At 28.1% G+C, this 16,611-nt stretch overlaps 2 protein-coding genes across 3 annotated transcripts in view; one reads left to right on the forward strand and one right to left on the reverse strand.

The window, feature by feature from the left end:
- The first annotated feature begins 5,534 nt into the window (after positions 1-5,534).
- LOC117176794 (ropporin-1-like protein) lies at positions 5,535-11,025 on the forward strand. Of its 2 annotated transcripts, none has more exons than XM_033367102.1 (5): positions 5,535-5,931; positions 9,381-9,639; positions 9,787-10,049; positions 10,153-10,473; positions 10,652-11,025. In XM_033367102.1, exons 1-5 carry the CDS (start codon positions 5,673-5,675, stop codon positions 10,810-10,812), a joined length of 1,263 nt encoding a protein of 420 aa, XP_033222993.1. In that variant the 5' UTR covers positions 5,535-5,672; the 3' UTR covers positions 10,813-11,025. The 2 variants fall into 2 exon arrangements, with proteins under 2 accessions (XP_033222993.1, XP_033222994.1); XM_033367103.1 differs by having other exon boundaries at positions 9,787-10,025.
- The window catches only part of LOC117176791 (N-acetylglucosamine-1-phosphotransferase subunits alpha/beta), a 118,074-nt gene continuing 112,074 nt past the window's right edge, over positions 10,612-16,611 (reverse strand). The window contains exon 8 of the mRNA XM_033367095.1: positions 10,612-10,954. The gene's annotated coding sequence lies outside the window, so the exon portion shown is untranslated. The remainder of the gene's footprint in view (positions 10,955-16,611) is intronic.

Here is a 16,611-nt window from a genome sequence, read left to right on the forward strand (position 1 = left end):
GTAAAGCTGAACCTTTTTTTTTTAATTTGACATTAAAGAAGGTTCTCAAAGCACCTACGGCCTTGACGATTATATTATCATTGTCATAATCGCGCTTCGCGCTCTACTGTTAGATTATACAGGCTCTAATTTTTTAAAATGTGGGCTTATCGAAAAATTTGGCTAAAATAGTTTTAAAATATATTTGGTGTCCAGTGAAATTTTTTGGATCTATGAAATAATTAATTTTGTCTATTTTTTGAAGATTTTCGAATTTTTGAAAAGTATATAACTTTTCTAATTTTCATAAAAATTAAAAATTTTATTTGGAAAATTTGCAAGTCTTTTACCCATCTATAAGAAACTTTGACCAAAATTTATAAAATTTCAACAATAAAAATTTCAAAATTTTGAAAATGCACTCAATTTTTAAATTTTAATTCGAAGTTAGAGCGGCTACAACATTCAGGCAACCATACATACAGACATACAGACAGACACCGAAAAATTTTTATGATTTTCGGATTCTGTGCGCGCCGAAACTTTAAAAACCAGAGATCGAAAATTTTGACGATTACATTACACTAACTTTTTTAATTTTCATCCAAATTACAAATGTCATTTGGATAATTTGCAAGTATTTTTGTCAAGTATCGGAGACATTGACAACATTTCCGGAAACTTGAAAAAAATGGTCTAAAATGTTGAAAAAGCTTGTGGACCTTTAAATATAATATATAATAAAATGATATTTATATTATTAAATATTATGTCACACATGTGACAACAAATATATGAAAAAGGATTGAAGATTCACGTTCTGTACCTGGTAGCTTGAAATGGATATACGTGCCTTGTATATATACAATATATATAATTTTTAAAATTGTGTGCTAATCAAAAAATTCGGCTAAAATAGTTTGAAATTTATTTGGTATCTACTGAAAATTTTGAATAAAATTTGTGGATTTATGAAAAAAATAATTTTTTCTATTTTTTGAAAATTTTCGAAAAGTATATAACTTTTCCAATTTTCATGAAAATTAAACATTTCATTCGGATCATTTGCAAGTCTTTGACCCATATATGACAAACTTTGACAACAATTTTTATAAGTGGATCTATAAAAAAAATAATTTTTCCATTTTTTTGAAGATTTTCAAATTTTTGAAAAGTATTTAACTTTTCTAATTTTCATAAAAATAAAAAATTTTATTTAGAAAATTTGCAAGTCTTCTACCCATCTATAAGAAACCAAAATTTTGAAAATGCTCTCAATTTTTTAATTTTGTTTCGAAATATCTGATTAACGAACTTAGCCTTTATTTTGGGGACCTTCAGAAGTGTATCAAATGCGGACTCGATTGGATAAATCCTTCAAAAGTTAGCGTAGCTACAACATTCAGGTAACCATACATACAGGCATACAGACATACAGACAGACACCGATGAAATGTTATGGTTTTCGGATTCTGTGAGTGCCGAAACGTAAAGGTACGTTAAAAACCAGAGATTGAAAATTTGGACGATTATATTACATCCTCAGGAATGAGAATGTAAAAATTCTCAGATTATCATTCAGAATAATTAAATTAATAACTTTTGGGTTTATTGTTTTATACCGATAAATCAGCAATTTTAATAAAAAAAAAAAACATTGGATATGGCAAAAAAAAAAATTACTGAAAAAATTGGTATTATGCTTGTAGTTTTCACCGGAAATTGGTTATTTCAAACAGAAACCATTAGGTTTTATATAAAATGAACAAATCGAACAATATTTTCTTATGTTATGTTAGTGTTTTTCGTCAAAATTTCTATTATTGATATGAAATAATTAGATTCCAAAGAATATTTAAAACATTTGAAAAATAATAGATTATTAAATTGGCATTTAAAAAACACCACCGGACACTTCAAAATCCCATTTAATTAACATGGAGAAATTTTAACTTTTCGAAAAATTTAAGTCATGTTTCAGGGTTTCATCAATACGTGCTAAACTTTTTAGGGATTTAAGAGGAGTGTCTCAGAAATATAACTCTTTAAACAAATTTAAATTGTTTAAACAAATGTAAATTCTTTAAACAATTATTTATTCCCAAAAAATGTAAAAAAGAATTGTATTTTCTGATTGAAACGTAATTATTTGTCATTATTTGGAGTAGTAAATTTTTATAAAAACATTATATAATTATTTAAACAATTATTTATTATCTATTTTCAAAATTCCACAAAAATGAAATTTTTTAAAAACTGAATTCGGAGATGCTATAAAATATCATAACGAAAGTCCCCGGACTCTTTTTTGAGGGATAATAACAAAAAAAATTTATTGTGCTATATAAAAATTGTACGCATACGCAGCATTTAGAGGTTACGTTGTTTTTCATCTCTGCCTTTCCGATAATCTGGAAATTATTTATGAAATAAACTTTTTTGATTGCCTGCAAACAAGGTTAGTTCCGGGAGATTAATTTGCAAGTCCATAGTTTTCGGCCAAAAATATTGTGTAGTTTGGAAGTAACGCACGGGTGAATTGTAACACACATAACCTCGAAATATACACGCACGTTGTTAGCAATATCAAAAATTGTTTGATAAAAGAACACAAAAAAAGTGTGTGAGGACGTCCGCTAGCATGTTCGCTATCATTTCCCAGATTTTGAAGGCAAAATATTTCTTATCTTAGAAAAAAAGCCAGGGGAATCTAACACTGAAAAAATCGATACTATTTCCTTAGCGCATGCAAATTAATCAAATTTTGCTAGATTAAAACTTTTTTGAATTAATCTAAAAAAAAAAGTGTGCGGGGACGTCGTTTAGCATGTTCGCTATCATTTCCCAAATTTTTAAGACAAAATATTTATTATTCTAGAAAAAAGCTGGGGGAACCTAAAACTGATAAAATCGACAATTTTTTAAGTATCACATGCCCTTAATATCCTATGCTATGTTTTGTTGAATAATTACACAATTTTGATACATTTCCTTTATTGTTTAATAAATTTCTATTTCTTTAAACATTCTATATATGCGCAAGCAGTTTTTTCCGATTACTGAAAAAATGAAATAAAATAGAACACATACAATTATGTTTCTGAATCTATAATGTATAGAAAGAATAAATTTACCATTTTTTAATTTCTTAAACAGATATAATTGGTTTAAATAATTACTTTTCCAAAAATACTTTTAAAATCATATTTTCTGAGTCATGAGACCCTAGTTAGAAGAGACACCAGAAGTCACAGAAACACGAGAGTCTGCATGGACATAAAAGAAGCTCGAGAAGTATGCCAGGACAGGAAAGCATGGCGGCAAATTGTTAATAAAAAGAGTGCCAGTAGAGTGAATGACGCCTGAAACAAAAGACCTTGGCCACTAATGGACCCAAGTGGGGAACCTTACATGACGACTTTGTGAGGATCTTCACTTGGGGTGATTGCTAGAGAGATTGATCGGCAACCTGGGTCGGAGCAGTGTTCCGGAACGAACGTGTTATTTACAGAAATAACACGAGAATTTTGCATCAATCTAAAAATTCTCTATCCATTCCCCACATTACTCCTTTCCCCACCGAGTGAGTCACGCCTACCCCGAAATGGAAATGGCCTAATGGTTTAATAACAAAAAACATAATATTTCATGATTTCGAGGAGTAGTAAATTCTGCTATTAGCTTTATGTTTTTGTTTAGACAATTAATTATTGTTTTATATATTTTTGTATGAATAATTGTTCAAACTAATTATACTTGTTTAAGAAATTGAAAAAAAGGTACATATATTCTTTTTATACACCATACAGTCAAAAAAATAATTGTATGTGTTCTATTTTATTTAATTTTTTTGGTTATCGAAAAATAACTGATTGAGGAATCAAAATTGTTGAAACAAATAGAAATATGTTAAAAATCAGAAAAAATGTATCAAAATGATGTAATTATTCAACAAAAAGTAGCGTCAATTTTTAGAAATTTTGAAAATATACAATAAATAATTGTTTAAATAATTACATAGTGTTTTTAGAGAATTTTACTACTCCGAAGAATGCCAAATTTGTTACATTTCAATAAGAAAATACGATTATTTTTTACATTTTTTTGGGAATAAATAATGGTTTAAATAATGTACATTTGTTTAAACGATAAAAAATTGTTTAAAAGTCATAGGAAATATTCAAATTGTCCATCCGTAATTATTTATATGAAAAAAACGACAGGAATTTTTAGAAAGTAACAATAATGCGTAAAATTTTATTTTTTTTATTTTTGGGTTATATTTAGGGGGCTGCGAGAAGGGTGCGGGTGGGTTGGAACTAAAAGTTATCAGTATGATTATATTCCTTAGAGACTCCTTTTCAATCCCTACAATTTTTGGTACATTTCGATAAAACCTTGGAACATAAGTTCAATTTTTCGAAAAGTTCAAATTTCCCCACGTTAATTAAATGGGACTTTGAAGTAGAATTTCGAGACAAAAAAATTACGGATTTTTTTACTCCGGAAATGTAAACTGGGGGGGGGGGCGTCTTGCCCTGTAGCTCGAAAAATTTTTTTTAGACCAGCCTACTATATATATATTGCACAAAAATATTATATGTTACTTAAAACATATTTTTCTTGCTTTATTTCAGATACTTGATACTATGAAATACAATAATTTTGTACCGACATTAACCTTGTATTTCAATGTAAAAATTGCGTGAGGCAGACTAAGTAATAATCGCGCCTGTTTTTTGCCTTTTATATTATAAATAAATAGGCATAAAGTTTTTCAAATACAGACTACCTTATTTTCCTGGAGGAAATAAATGTTCAGTTTACTAATCTCTACATTCGTTGTATAATAAAGGCACAGACTAGTATTACGGATTTTTCCGTAACGTTAGCCATGAACAAGCTGTATAAGACATTAGTCTTACAAAAAATTCCGTAACGGTAGACAGTTCGTATAGTAAATCATTATAAAAATCTCAATTAACTGGCACAAATCAACTGGAATTTTGTTATCTATTCCATTGTTATAATATTAATGGTTTTAATTCACTAATGATTATCATAGATAAGATATGATTTCCTCATTAATACGAAATTAAAAAAATTACATTTGAATTATTTAACAAATTTAAAGCACATTTTATTTTAAGTGGAAATTAACCAATTAAAAAAATTTCCTAATAAAAAAAATATATCCAGATACTTTTTTAGAATTTAAACCAATTTCCTGAATAAGAATAAAAATGTTTAATTCAACATTATCATATACTATGCGCTTTTTCTATAGTATGTAATATGTAACTTTAACATTAGCATAACGCTCGAGGTGACCCCCCCTGCAAACATTACGTTTTTTTGATAACATCTAATGAAATTTTTAATGGAAATATTTTCAATAGTTTTATGAATAATTAAATATTTATTATATGAATGTTCATATTTCCATAAAAAAATTGAGCAGAACACGTAATCGGTCCTCATCGATATGGTTTCCATGGCAACAGAGAACTTAAAAGAATGACAACATATCTAAGAAAACGCACTCTGTCGCAAGTTCTCGCATTTTAGCACCTGTTATTGTTACTCGTGATAGATAATATAACAAATTTGCTGTACAAATTTATGTTTTGTTTTGACAACAAAAATAACTGTGATAAATAAAGACATAATACTCACGTACAGTCGAGAAAAACATGCCACTGGTGGAACAATCGAATTATTGCAGTCAACAAATCAACGTTCCGCCGAGGCTGCCGATGATCCTGAAACAGTTTTGCAAAGCAGCGATTAGAACGCAACCTTATGATCTTCTTAAATGGTCCAGTGCATATTTCCGAGCTTTAGCGGAGGGTGATGAACCACCAGCAAAAGTTAGATTGGAATATCCACCACCAAGCACCGTTTCCGGTTTAACCTTAGGATTCTTGAAAGTTCTTCTACGACAATTAGGAGGTAGTATTTACATCTGGAAAGAAATCAATTAAGTAACTTTTTTTTTAATTTAAGATTTAGAGAAGTAGGGCTACTGGGAAAGCTAGTCAAAGCTATGTCCATTATTTTTTTCTGAAATTTTTTTAAATAATAATAAAATGTAGATATATAAGATGTTAAGTTATTGACCAGGGTGTAATAATATTCTTGTAGATGAAGTCAAAATTCCAGTCAATTACTGGTCAGTTTATTGAAATTATGTCTGAGAGATTCTCCGTACATATATGGTAGACGTTTCGACTGTACGTCGACAGTCCTCATCAGTATAAAATACTTCTTTCTACGAAATTTTGCACATATTGAGATTATTGTTGACATTGAAAAACACACACTTATCACATGCCGTCCAGCAGACTATTTTATTAAATTTAACATACAGGTGCAAAATTTCGTAGAAAGAAGTATTTTATACTGATGAGGATTATCGACGTACAGTCGAAACGTCTACCATATATGTACTGAGGATCTTTCAGACATAATTTCAATAAACTGACCAGTCATTGATTGAAATTTTGACTTCCATCTACAAGAATAATAAAATGTAGATTTAAATGTTGATTTGACTCGATTCTAGCTAGATTTTGTATTCTAGGCAACATTTTGCTGAAATTAATCTCAAATACCCTGGAAGCAAGTATAAATAAGCAGTAATTCAAATTTTGCATCATATTTTCTGCCTAAAAAAAAAAGTTTTCCAAACAATATTCAACGTATTTTAAAAGCCAAAATTAACCATTTTGGAGCCCGCGAAAGGTCTCTCCATTAGATCTCATCACAGTAATATAAGATGATGAATTTTAAGTGTAGATGAATATCATTTTTGCATTAAATTAAGTAAGTCACTTAATTTCAACCAGAAATGGAACTTGAATTCAGTGTCTCATATCTGATATACGTGTAATATGATAATTAACTGACAGGTATGTCGAGTTTGGGATGATTTTCATTCGCGTGCTCTGAAATTCAATTTGTGCTGGAAGAAAAGCGTGCGCGAAATGAGATGCGGTGAAGCGCTAACACTTAAACGGATTTCGGCGATTTTAGAAGAGAAGCCAAGAGAGCAGCTGATAGTATACAATATGGCGTCGATAGCGCTGGGTAGTATCGATTAACATTGAGCTCATGGTAGTTGTTTCGTCAACGTTTCCTATTTTGATATATTCACTCAGATCTGTAACGGATTTTGATTATAAATCGAATAAACGTACACATGTGACAAAAAATATATGAAAAAGGATTGAAGATTCACGTTCTGTACCTGGTAGCTTGAAATTGATATACGTGCCTTGTTTAGTGTTATTAAGTTCTTTTTTCCTTCTACTAATCTCATCGACTTAGAGGATAAAACAACTTGATTTATTAGGCAAAATGAATAATTTATTCAATGCTCACATTAAAGAAAATGTAATTCCTCAAATTATTCAATTTTTAATTATATATTAATTTCATGTTCCGAATAACTGAACGATAGCGCATAAATGTTATGAACTTCAACAATCAGCTGACTTAAATTAACCTATAAGTATCATTTCAAACGCACGCGTTGACGGAAAGTTAACTATCTTTATGTCTTAAATTAACCTATAAAGTACATTTTTCGTACATAAATCAGTTGACTTTCAACCGAGCGCGTTACTTAAAGTCATGTTACCATCACCAGTTGACTTTCAACTGGCGAATGATCCGTTTGGTTACATCTGAAAGTCAACCGCCTTTTCCTACTGAAATTCAGATTCTTGTATTACTGTGATGTTTTTTGACACGACTTTGAACAGTGACTATTCAAATTTTAACCTGGAAAGGGTCCCTAAAAAGGCATTACGTGAAAGAGGACACATTTCTCCGAAAAAAACTGATTTTAATTATTTTTCATCTAATCGATCCAATAGCCCGACTACCTTAAACAGTTTTGAATCTGAAAAAATAAGGATATTAGAAAAAAAAATGAAAATATAATATTGGAAAACTTCTTCGAATTTAAAAACAAATGTGCAAGTTTTAATTGTCATAATCACCCAAGAAGGATTTTAAATTTAAAAAATAGTACAGATTAGAAATATGTATCCTCAAACTAAAAATCTTCCTTTTTGAAATTTATTAAATTTGAAGACTTGAATTTTACGTTAGAAAGTATATTTTAATTCCAAAGCTCATGCAATTGATAATTGTGTTTAATTCTTTAATTTAAATTGTTTTAAATTTAATGCTGTTCTTTATTTTTTCAAGCCAACAAAATGTTTATTTGATGTATTCCAAACAAAATAGCAAATGAAACTAGCTTTAAACTATCAAATGAATTATAATTCCAAGCCTGAAAAATTAGGCAATCATCAAATAACCTTCACTTAAAATGTGCCTCTTTCTCTAAATCTTTTGCAAATCGATAAAATTAAAAAACTTTCACTTTGAAGCTTTGATATTTGAAATATTTCAGTATTCAAGACGTAACATTTTTCAATTTTCAATATTTTAAATTCAACATTTAAAAAATAAAGCTTCAAAAATTAAATAATTTTGAATTTCAAGATCTGAGAATTGTACATCACCAAATTAGAAGCCTTTAATAATATGTAATTTAAGTTTGCAAAATAAAATTGAATAATTTAAAAAAATAAACAACTTAAAAGTAGGACCTAAAAACTACAATTTTTCCAAGTCATACGTTCAAAATTGTACAATTTTTAATTTTAATTCCAGAAAACTAAATCTTTCTAGAATCATGCATTTAAAACTGTTCTATTATAAATACAAAAATTTCCTATGTACACGATTTGAATCTTAAACTTGTAAACCTTCAAAATTGAAGGATTTAAAAAAACGTTCAAAATGCTGTATCTAAACTTATAATTGAGGAGTAAGCGAACATAACATGACAAATCCAGTCACTAGTACAAAATAAACAAATTTTAATTTAAATATTTTGAATATTACAACATTTTCGAAGCGAGATTTTAATAAGATAAATTTCTTGAATCAATGCTGAATAATAATAGATATACGAAAAGTACGCGTAACACATTTTTTGTTACAAAAAATAGATTTATCACGTTTTGTTCGTTTTCTCCTCAATTAGTTGAAAACTGGATTTTTTTTTATTAGTAAGAAACATTTTAAAGTTGACAGGGCGGAATAATTTAAATGGAAATTGTTTATTTACGAAAAAATTAATTTAGTATCATTCATCGAAATGAAGTTAAAAAGTTCAAATTAATGGAATCACGTCATTATTTTTTTTTTATGAAAAACAAATTATTTGTAGTTTTTATAGCGTGGAAATCGTTTAAATAGAGCAAAATTCAGGATAATTTTTAAAATTTAGAAGGTCTTAAATTTAACGTAGATGAATTTAGTTTCTAGACTTAAATACATTTTGTATCCGAATATAATTAATTAAGACCCATATTTCTCAGATTATAATAAAGTTGTGCCAGTGGAAACCCTTCTCCGTAGATGGGATTGTTTATGCCTTGATCGCAAGGATTTAAATTTGATAATGATGATCGGAAAATTTCGACGCAAGTGTCAGGTGAAAAAATTTTTGGCTATTGCTGTTGGTCTTTTGGCTTCCAGTATTTTCGAAACGATGGTTATGATTTGTGAATTGTTCACACATGAACCAGACGGCGGCTCTGCAATGATTCCTGTTTCATTATTCATGGAATTATATGGGTTTGTATCTTCCATTCATAATAATAATAATAATAATAATAATAATAATAAAATTGTTCAAAATTTGTCTTTAAGAAGAATTATACGTACTTGGTGTTTTTCCTATTATAATAATTGAGCGTTATAAATTGATTTTTCAAATTGTAGATTTCTGGCAGGACTTCGATGTGATGGAACTAAAAGAGAACCTGATGAAGATCCTTTGACATGTACTATTTTTGACGAATCAGAGCAAGGTAATTTATGCCCAACAAGTAACGATTGTACAGAAAATAATAACAAACCCAAAGACAGTAGCGTATCTCTAACGAGCCAAGATACTGAAACTGACGTTAATCTGGAGCTGGAATCTATTTCGCAGGAAGATGATGAGTCATTTACAAAAAGTAAATTGTTTTTCAAATTAAAAAGTAAATTTTCGATGCAAGTATTACTATCTTTCCACAATTTATCTTAAATTAATATTAGAGTACAGGAATTAAACGATCAATTTTTTATTTGTGGTTTATGCAGGTGACAAGGAAAAAAAGACGGAAGCATTAGAGAAAATTGACACATCTGGAAGACAAAGTGAAGAGCATTTATCGAAAGCCGAAAATTCAGAAACTGAAAGAATTGAATCTTCAAAAATTGAAGACCATCAAAATAACAATTTAAACGAGCTTAGCAACGAAAATTCTGTAAAAGCTGAAAATTTTAGGGACAAAAGCTCTCAAGAAAGTGGTACTGAATCTCAAAACACAAATGATCGACGGATGATTGAGTCGCGTGGAGAGAAAGTTAAAATGAAAATAAATGACCCAGCTCTGTTTAAGTATCATCAAAATATACCAGGTAAATAAAAAATTTTCATGGGAAATTAGGATGTTTACAATTTTATTATCTTTCACCTTTCAGTTCTTTTAACAGCTAAAAGCGTCAAAGTTGGGAAACCTCAAATAAGAAATATTCTGATTTTACAAACGTAAGAATTAAAAAATTAATATTCAATATTATAAATTATATTTTCCAGGCATAGGACCTCGTTTATTGGCGGAAGAAGTGGCTTGTGTTGCAATATGGATGAGCGAATGTGCAAGAAGACAAGAAGGCATGGTTGGTCCACGAAATCTTCGGCACTTCCAATGTCCTCCTCTCGACAGACAACAAATTCTGCAGTTGCAAAACCTATAATCTGTTGTTGTTTCAATGATTAAAATTTTCATTACAAATATCGACGCACTTCCTTAAGACTGATTGTTACGAAGTAGATTTGTGTTGGCAAGGACACAAACTTGCGTAAGGTTGATCACTTTCTCACCCATTGTTAGTCCTTCTAGAGTTTTAATATAAAATGTTATGTTAACATTTTTTCAGTTTATTTACACTATAATGTAATTCTTTAATAGAAAAAATGTAGACGAATATGTTTAGAATACAAACATAAAATTAAAAATTAAAATATTCTATATTCTACAATTCAAGTTTTTAGAATATGGATTTTGTTTTATACGAACAAAAACTGTTTAAAATGACACAGAGGATTTCAATAATATCATAAAATATGAAAATAGCAACAGTTACACAAACTAGACAAGATTTATTGCTATATATACAATGTATTTACATTTTTCAGTTCATAAATATATTTGTAACAATTATTTACAATAAATTCTTCCGCTTATATACTGAAAAAAAATTGGCATTGAATCAAGTAGGCTAATTTACTTGGCTGATTTTACTTAAAAGAAGCAAGTATTTCCTTTTTACAAGGGACCGATTTTCTTGAATCAAGAAAATAATAGAATCAGGACAACTATTTGAATCAAGAATATATTTATTCCAAGCAAAAAACTATTGAGTTAATTTGTTTCATTATACTTATTTGCGTGAATTTTAATAAAATATTGAATTAAGAATATTATATTCTCATGATAAGTAACTAAATCTCTAACAATATTCTTGATCCAAGTGAATTCATATACTTATTTTGACTACTATTTGTATTGAAACAATGTTCATGTTCTTGAGACGTGAAACTGAATGTTTTCAGTGAAGAAATAATTTCTCTTAAAATAATGCTTGAATATTTTCCTTCAAATAATTATTTCTTTGAAACGAATGTCAGATTTACTTTGAAGATACCTATGTCATCAAAAGAGAATCACATCAGTCTTTTCAATATAAAAACTGTAGACTTGATACAATAGACATCGCACACATATTATGAAAATTAATATATTGGTCTAAATTAATTTACTTCTTACTGCAAAAGTATCTTATTAAGTTGACATGATATGAAGTTGGTTCTCTTCGCCGCTAAAAATTATTTTGAAATTCAATAATAATTATAAAATTCAAAACATTGGTGCACATAATCAATTTTCTTTATGCAAATTTAGATAGGAATTTGCAACTTTGATAAACTACAAACTTTACGCTGACACACAAATCAAATCACTCATAAAACTATTTAAAAAATTATAAGTTTATTGCGTCGTTAAGTTTTTGTGGGTAAGAATTTAAAATTTTCAAATAGATTTAGAAAAACTATTATTAATTTTGAAATAATTATGCAAGACTCAAAAGCAATTTCATTCCTAAAATTATTAAAAGGTTATAAATGTACTGCGCCTATAATTTTTTTCGCTGATTATTTGTATGTATTAATCTACTTAAAATTAAATCATTTCGAATTTTTTTAACCGTGAAAAATTTTTGTAAATAATAAAAAATAAATATATGACAGCATAAAAAAAGTTGTAAGCTTTAAAAAATGCTTAAAAATACAATTATTACATTTTCTTGATAATTTAAAAAAATGTTATGCGTTTATAAAGCAAAATATTTAAGGAAAAGGAATTCAATAACATTTTTAAAAAGTTTATTAAGCATGCATTTCATTTTATGAAAGAATAATTGAAAAATTGACAATTAAAATTTTTTCAAATAAAAGAATTGACAATGCAAGGAGGAAGCAAATAAATATTTTCCATACGACCACCGTGAGACCCTATCACTTTTAACTTGCAAGTTCTTGTACCAAACGTTTCTTAACAGAATTCTTTTTTCTTCTGATTTCGAAGTATTTTATACTTGAAATAAAAATAAAATATTGAGAACTTTTTTAAATGGGTAATACTTAAACTAGCGATCAATTCTTTTTACACATTTTAAATTATTTTTGTTTGGAATTGTTATTTTAAATTAAAAACTGAATTAAAAAGTACTATAAAAGAATTAAATAAATCAAAAACTGTGCGTTTTACAGAGGTTTTTGAAAATCTGAAAATATTTATTTATCACTGAAGTTATTAAAGCGTTTTTCAACTCAAAAGTTATTAATTTTTTATAAGCTTTAGATCGTTTTTAAGCGGATTACATTTTTAAAGAAAAAAGTATTGAGCCCTTTGTAAAATAAGTGAAGTTCAATTTTGTTTTGCATATTTTAAATTGTTGTTTTAGGAAAGAAATCCCATATTCAAATCTTAGTAAACAATGTATGATCAAAACATTCGATAATTTAAAAACTTTGTGGTTTATGTAAATTTTCGTATAGCAGAACATTATTTTTTGTCATTGATGTTATTAAAGAATTTTTGTACATGCAACTTTTCTTTATTATTCATTACCTTTGGGTCAAATTTGGGTCAAACAAGTGAAACTTACTTCGCTTTTTCACATATTTTATATTATTGTTTAAGAAATTTTATTTTTCATTAAAAATTGAGTAAGAGAGTATTATATACAATAAAAGAGTTGGATAAATTGAAAACTACGCATTTTATGGAGAATTTTTGTTTATTGTTTATTACTTTAAGACATTTTATAACATTTTTAAATATATTAAGAAAAAAGGTATGGAGCCTTTTTTGAAATAAGTAAAATTCAATTCTAAAATTTTTATAAATAAAAAATGGTATATTAAAGCCTCTCGAAAAATTTCCAGTATCATCAGAAAGATGTTTTCTTAAAAGAAACGTTGAGTTCCACAACATTTAGTTTGAAGATGGTTGAGGCTCACCATACGACTTCGTACGACACTGCCTTGAAATTCTTACTCGAGATTTTGTCACCGAGATCCAAGTGCATCGATAGCGAAGTCGGTAGAGCGATCGGTTAGGACACAAGTTTAGGTAGAGTTCGAATCCTCGTGGAGTTCCATTTTTCAAAGAGATTAAACGTGCGATTATATTTGTAAGTAACAGTGTTGTGCTAGAATTACGTGTTTTAATAATTTAAAAAATGAAGATTATATAACAATTATTTCGAAAATAATATTTTTTTCATAGAGAAATCGTATTCAGTTGAGGCTCATTCTATTGATCCGATCCGATATTCTTATATGTATTAAGAAAATATATTCTTGAAGTGTATCAGAAATGATTTCTTGGAAGTGAACTATGTTCTACATTTGAATACATCTCTATATGAAGTAACACAATAAAGTATTAGAATAATAAAATGCGATATTCTATCTAAGAATACATTTTCTTAGATTAAGAAAATGTACGCTTGTTCCAAGCATACGGTAGCAAGTATTTATTTGGAACAAACTCATATTCTATCGTCCCCATTCGTACCTGCGATTTACTTGATTCAAGAACAATTTTTTTCCAGTGTACAATAAACGGAAATGAATTAATGTAAACCTACTTAAAATAATGAGTTAAAACCCGAAGAGCATTTAAAAAAGTACAATCTATAAACTGACTAGCCATATTAAATAGTTGACAATATAATACTTATTAACAAGATAACATTATTTACAAGTTACTTAATTCGGAAGAGATTTCTATACTTATTATGATATACATTTAAGATAGCTTGCATTAGAATACGAATTAAATTATATTAGGAGCTTAAGGGGAAAAATATTATCTGCGTACATTACGAAATTTCTAATAATTTAATTTGCTGAACACTTTATTAAATAATGTAAGATTGATACAACAAATAAATAGGCTGAGTGAAGTGTTTAAGAAAGCTTCTAAAACGTAGAAATATTTCTTTTTAAGAATATAGATATATTTCGTTCAAAAAAATGCAGGGTGGCCTCTTGAATCTCAAAAATAAATTTCCTGCCTTTTCCTGATTTGAAAACATGTTTTTTATCCATTAAACATTTTTATACAAAAAAGAAAAAAACAATTCAGGGCTATTTTAAAATTTTTCAGTTGAATGACAACTCTAAAAAATATATTGATCAATTACAGAGTTGATATAAAAACTTTAATTATAATTATTAGTAAATCATAATAAATTAATCCGTAAAGGACAGGAAATTTCTGTAAAATGCAATTAGATAATCGAGCATGATAAGCACGATATTGAAATAATATTTTTGACATCAACGGTTTCATTATTAGCTGTTTTGAAATAAAATTCTTTGAATGCAGATTATAAAATATAATCACTGAAAATCTGTCTACTACCAATCTCATGAAAATTAGACGAATATTATATTATACTTCTTTGGTTCTTTCACATTTGTATATCTGTTCTATGACTCTCATCATTTTTCATTTTATATTTCCGACCAAAGTATAATTTAACATTTTTTCGTAATGAATACAATACGAAAATCAGTCCTTGTTTATATATTACAGATATATTTTCAGAGAGCTCAAAATAGATTTAATTTAACACAGTACACCACATTTCATAGTACCTATATATAATATTAGTTCACTTAACATCATAGACTTTATATGTATCTGCAGCTCTTTCACTTTTATCTTATTTCGAAAATTTGACAAATTATGAACTAATTCCTCATGATACAAAAATTGTATTGCAGTAATCTGGCACAGAACCAAGCTCATATTGCTTTTAGTAACAAAAAAATTGTTACTTTACATCTTCTGGACTATGTTGATAGATGGTTCATTTAAAACAAAAATATTTGCAGAGTTATTCAAATTTGAAGTTACGAGCATAATTATCTTTCTGGTAAAATTGATTATTTAAACTAATCCCCCAACATTTAAAAACACCCTAAAACCAAAACCACTAATTAGGCATATAAAAAAATATAGCAAGAGATTGAATTATTTCTTGGTTGTCCGAAAATATCAAACAATATTCCAAAAACCATCCCTGATGATCGAAAAGCTTTCTTTAAAAAAATTTGATTTATTCTGCACGCCGAATTTATCAATGGATAAGAATCGATAATCCCTTGCCGATCGGACATAAAAATCATTTCATTTGCCACCTTTATTATTTTATCATTATTTTTTACACATTATGAATTACTGTTTGCCGAACATAAATACCATATTATTATGTTTCTAATGTAAATAAAAATAAATTATAATTTCATTCAAGCATCACAATAATTGTGATATATTGAAAATTGAAGCTTCATCAGAACATTCTAAGAATAGATTGTCATTTCATTCCTCCTATTCCCACCCTCCTTTTAAATCTAGGTACGATCCTAAGTCCTGTGCCTACCCTTTCCTGGATATCTAGGTAGAATTATGCCGGTTTTAGAAACCAAAAAAATCATTAATTAGTTAAACTGAATACGCAATACAGTAAAATAGAAATAGGGATATCAGGGCCTTTAATCGAACAACTCAAGTAAGTCACAAATGCTTTAAAATCATTTAAATAATTTAAATAATAACACAGGCCCACAAAAAAAAGTTGTCTGCTCGAGACAAGCGATCAGACTACACTGTAAGAAATATTTGCAATTTTAGTATACATGGGTATACTAAATTTCGTATATGCTTACTAAATTCATTGCATTTTGTAATTTTAGTATACTTACGTATACTAAATTTATTAAGTGTGCAGTGAGTTTCTTTTACGTATATGACTTTTATAGTTTCTGTATACTAAAATTCATATCCGTGTTTACTATATTCGGCTGCGCAAGCCCGTTTCGATTTACGCGGTCGAGCAACCTATAGCCGTTAGCAAGCTCGCTTTGAGGTTACCTGTGCTGCGGTGTATTGAAAAGATAGACTAAATCTCTTGGAG

This window comes from Belonocnema kinseyi, chromosome 7 (genome assembly GCF_010883055.1).
Source record: "Belonocnema kinseyi isolate 2016_QV_RU_SX_M_011 chromosome 7, B_treatae_v1, whole genome shotgun sequence".
Classification (NCBI taxonomy): Eukaryota; Metazoa; Arthropoda; class Insecta; order Hymenoptera; family Cynipidae; genus Belonocnema; species Belonocnema kinseyi.

Bases quoted from the DNA above. Each gene is read 5' to 3' on its own strand.
- LOC117176794 (XM_033367102.1), top strand. From the start codon at position 5,673: ATGCCACTGGTGGAACAATCGAATTATTGCAGTCAACAAATCAACGTT. The intron at 5,932-9,380 runs GTAGTATTTACA...CATATTTCTCAG, and splicing joins TCTTCTACGACAATTAGGAG to ATTATAATAAAGTTGTGCCA. The intron at 9,640-9,786 runs GTTTGTATCTTC...TTCAAATTGTAG, and splicing joins TTATTCATGGAATTATATGG to ATTTCTGGCAGGACTTCGAT.